Below are 3,494 nucleotides of genomic sequence, written 5' to 3'. Positions count from 1 at the left end.
TAAAACAAAAACAAAACGAAAAGTATAAATTTAGAAATTTGCCCATGAAAAAAAACATTCAGGACACCCTACTGCTCGGAGGTGGGAAAGGAAAAGGGGTTCACAGATGGCGTTTGTTGGTTGCGATTTCTAGTAGATAGCCTACTTCTGATGTGTGTTGTGTGCTATCCGGGAGGTTATGGTGTATGATGTTCATCAATTTTTGTTTTGCATTTATGATTTCCTGCACTTTTCACATGGTATATTCTTCTACGAATGTGAGGTTATGGTTGCACGTGGTTACATAACACGATTCTTCACGAAAAATACTGGGTTTTGAATGATTTCACTAGCACTTTCCGATTTCTTTCTCGTTCTGAAGGTGGGATTTGTTTTTTATGGGATATGTTTGTGTGTTTGTGGTCATGGTTTGGTCATTTGTTTTGGGAGATAAATGGTTGGGCTTTACTCACCTTCAGTTGATCTGCCGTTTGTGCCGAAAGGAGCTCCCTGCACATAGACTGGTTACCAGCCTCGACAGCAAGCAGGAGTGGTATTTTGCCTTTCTGTAAAAAATTGATCCTTACTATATCTTGCCAACATGGCTTATTTTTGCTTCTGCTTGCTGCCGCAGCTCTTCTTCTTTTATTCAGTGTCAAAAAATTGGTGGCCAGCTTCTGAACTTCAACCCGGTTGCTAGGAATGGCCACGGTCCCTCCGCGTCGCGGTTGAACCGGACTCTTGCCAACCGTAGAATTCCGTTTGCCAGCAGGCCCGCCCACGCTGCGTCTCGGCGGTCCAAGGTTACTATTCTTCCGAAGTGACACCGACCCCTGACCACTCGGCCCTGGCACTGGCCCCGGAACAAGTTGAGGTGGACCACTTTTGGTGCCTTCCGATTCGGCTGCTTCATTTACCTCAATATTTTGCGCCAGAATGGCCGCCTGGAAGTCCACGCCGAGCGCCGACGTCGGCGTTCTGGAACCAGCCTCCGAGATCGAACCCTCGGGCGATCCATTATTTCCGGTGCCCGCAGCCGACAGCACTGCCGCTTTGGCCGGATTAAACTTCGCATACTTTGATTGTACATTCTGGAATCGCTTCACGACGTTAGACATGGTCTAACCATACCAACTGTCATTCTGAAACTACTGATGGGCGCAATTTCGCTTCGGCTCATTTCAGCGAAAAACGCGGGCTTGTGATTCCGGAATCGGTCGGTATTTATGCATACACACAGCGATACCAACGGAGTACCCTCCCCCTCCTTGGAACCCCCCTGCTGACCCACCACCAAACCAATCGGCATAACAACACCAAAATATCAAGAATGAAGCTCGCCCCGGGTTGAAACCCTGAATCGGAATTCATAACCTCACTACCAAACAAACAGATACTCGCGCGGGACTGTCCTCGGTGAGGTGGTGCCCCCTCCAGGGGTGGCCTCCCCGACCGTCGTCGTAGCCAAAGTCACGGACCACCGTTTCGATGAGAGGTTCGGGAATCATTTATTTTTGCCAACGTTTTTTTTTTTCTAAGCTCGGCTCTCTCTGTTTTTGGTGGAAGGAACAAAATATTGAAATTTTTGCAAATAAACGGATATCTATATCGTAGGACGTCGCCGGATTGGGCGCAGTGGCGTAGGTTTGAGGGAAGGATCTTTTGATATATTTTTTTTTTAATTTTGGATTTGATTTATGCAACACGTACACATAAAATGTAAAATATATTTATATCGGCGAAAAATGTATAAGCCGACATCTAAATCACTGAATGTTTTCAATGTACATAACTTTTTTAACTATCTGAAATAAGAAAATAATTGATACTAGGTTGGCCAAATAATTATTAGTTGAAGTCAAAACTCGATGAAAACCTGAACTTCCTAGCTAGCGAAAAAGTCGGAAATGTGATATAAATTTTCAATTTTGGATGTTAGATTTCATTTCAACTTTTGAAAATTAAAAGTTCGGTAAACTGGATTCTCAATAGATTTCAAAAACGAATAATTTACTAATTTTTCAGAACCTCAAAGCGATACAAAATGCATTAATCACTAATGAGTTCTTATTTTAAATAAAATTAAAAATTTCTATATCATTAGTGTTTTATGTATTAGAATTTAACAGTTCTGCTCCAAGATGTTACATTTGCAATTCAGAGTTTTGGAGAATTTTTGAACTGTGATCAGTTCATAAGTCTTTGCAGGGAGAGTGCATATTTCTCTTTTAAGAAAAATAAATGTTGAGAAAAACCCCTGATTCTAGCAAAAATATCGAGCTTTTTTCAAAATTTATGTTTAGCCTAAATATCAAAATATGTTTCAAATTAAAAAAAAAATCTCATCTTGTCACGTTTTTCTTAATTATTTTTCTTAAAAAATATTTTAGTTTTATTATATGTCCGAAGTCCAGAGGAAAAAGAGGAATTTATGAGGCATTATATTTTTGATTGGAAAATGGCATACGGTGAAAACCTCAGTAATAAAATAAAGAATATCGGAATGGAAAGTTTTAAAACAGGTACCCAACCTATAAGACTTGCCAAATTGGTTATTTAGAGTGGTTGAGGGTCGGATATGATTTTTAACATTTTGTTAATAAAAATACAAACTAAGCAAATTCAAAAAAAAAATTAGTTTACCATCAACTTATTTATGACACAGACATAAAAATTGAGAAAAACCAAACATGATAAAAAGATTTTAATTTGGTTGGAAAGTTATTCTCTAGAATTAAACAATTTTTTCGAGATTTTTAACTATGTATTTCCTTATTTGTATAATATATTTTTTCCTTGCATTCCCTTTGTTCAGTTTTTCAAAAAAAGGAACCATACAATTTCATGGGCTGATCATGCAAAATGAACATCTATACAAATGGAATTTTGGATTTTCTTTTTGAAGTAATATGTACGCGAACAAATTATCCTGATTTTTCAAAATCGAAAATATGCTAAACAACATTTCATGAATCATTTTGAAATTTTGATAAAGTGCACAATTTTTTCACCTTAAAAAATACTTTAGAAAAGACGAGAAAATTTCCAATAATTTTTATATTTTGACAGTTTTGATCAAACTACTGTTTACTTAGATAAAGCCTCTTTAAGTCCTAATTTTGCAAAAATATTTTTCACAGTATCTTTCATTTTTTATTCACTTCGAATATCTCTCAAAATACCTATTGGTCAGATTTTCAATGCCAAAAAGTAAAAAAAAATTGAGCAAATTTCTGTTCAATTCAATCAAAATATCTAATTTTTGTTAATCAAGGCTTCTATTTGAAAATAACAAATTATAGCTAAAGGCTTTTTACATGCTGAAATAAAAAAAAAATCGATAAAAAGTCTATTTTCGAAATTGTAGAGTATAACTCAAGAAGGTGTTTGAAATTTCATGTATTGATAATCAAAACTTCAGATAGTCAAGCCTCGTTTATCCGAAGTATTCTTTTTTTTTGATTTTTTTTAAATTTGAGTTCTGCGATCCAATTTTAGTAAAATTTTAATGGTTT

At 36.3% G+C, this 3,494-nt stretch overlaps 1 protein-coding gene across 1 annotated transcript; it reads right to left on the bottom strand.

Moving 5' to 3' along the window:
• Window positions 1-341: 341 nt before the first annotated feature.
• LOC120432110 (uncharacterized) lies at window positions 342-1,097 on the bottom strand. The gene is made up of 2 exons (XM_039597243.2): window positions 897-1,097; window positions 342-545 (listed from the first exon to the last, which is right to left on the bottom strand). Exons 1-2 carry the CDS (start codon window positions 1,095-1,097, stop codon window positions 414-416), a joined length of 333 nt encoding a protein of 110 aa, XP_039453177.1. The 3' UTR covers window positions 342-413.
• Window positions 1,098-3,494: the final 2,397 nt, after the last annotated feature.

This window comes from Culex pipiens, unplaced genomic scaffold, assembly GCF_016801865.2.
Source record: "Culex pipiens pallens isolate TS unplaced genomic scaffold, TS_CPP_V2 Cpp_Un0255, whole genome shotgun sequence".
In the NCBI taxonomy this organism is placed as follows: domain Eukaryota; kingdom Metazoa; phylum Arthropoda; class Insecta; order Diptera; family Culicidae; genus Culex; species Culex pipiens.
Note: the sequence above shows the minus strand (reverse complement) of the source record. Positions and strands in the feature narration are given on the sequence as shown.

Excerpts from the sequence above, each read along its gene's own strand:
- LOC120432110 (XM_039597243.2), bottom strand. The coding sequence starts at position 1,097 with ATGTCTAACGTCGTGAAGCGATTCCAGAATGTACAATCAAAGTATGCG. Across the intron at positions 546-896 it reads TTCTGGCGCAAAATATTGAG|AAAGGCAAAATACCACTCCT; the intron begins GTAAATGAAGCA and ends AATTTTTTACAG.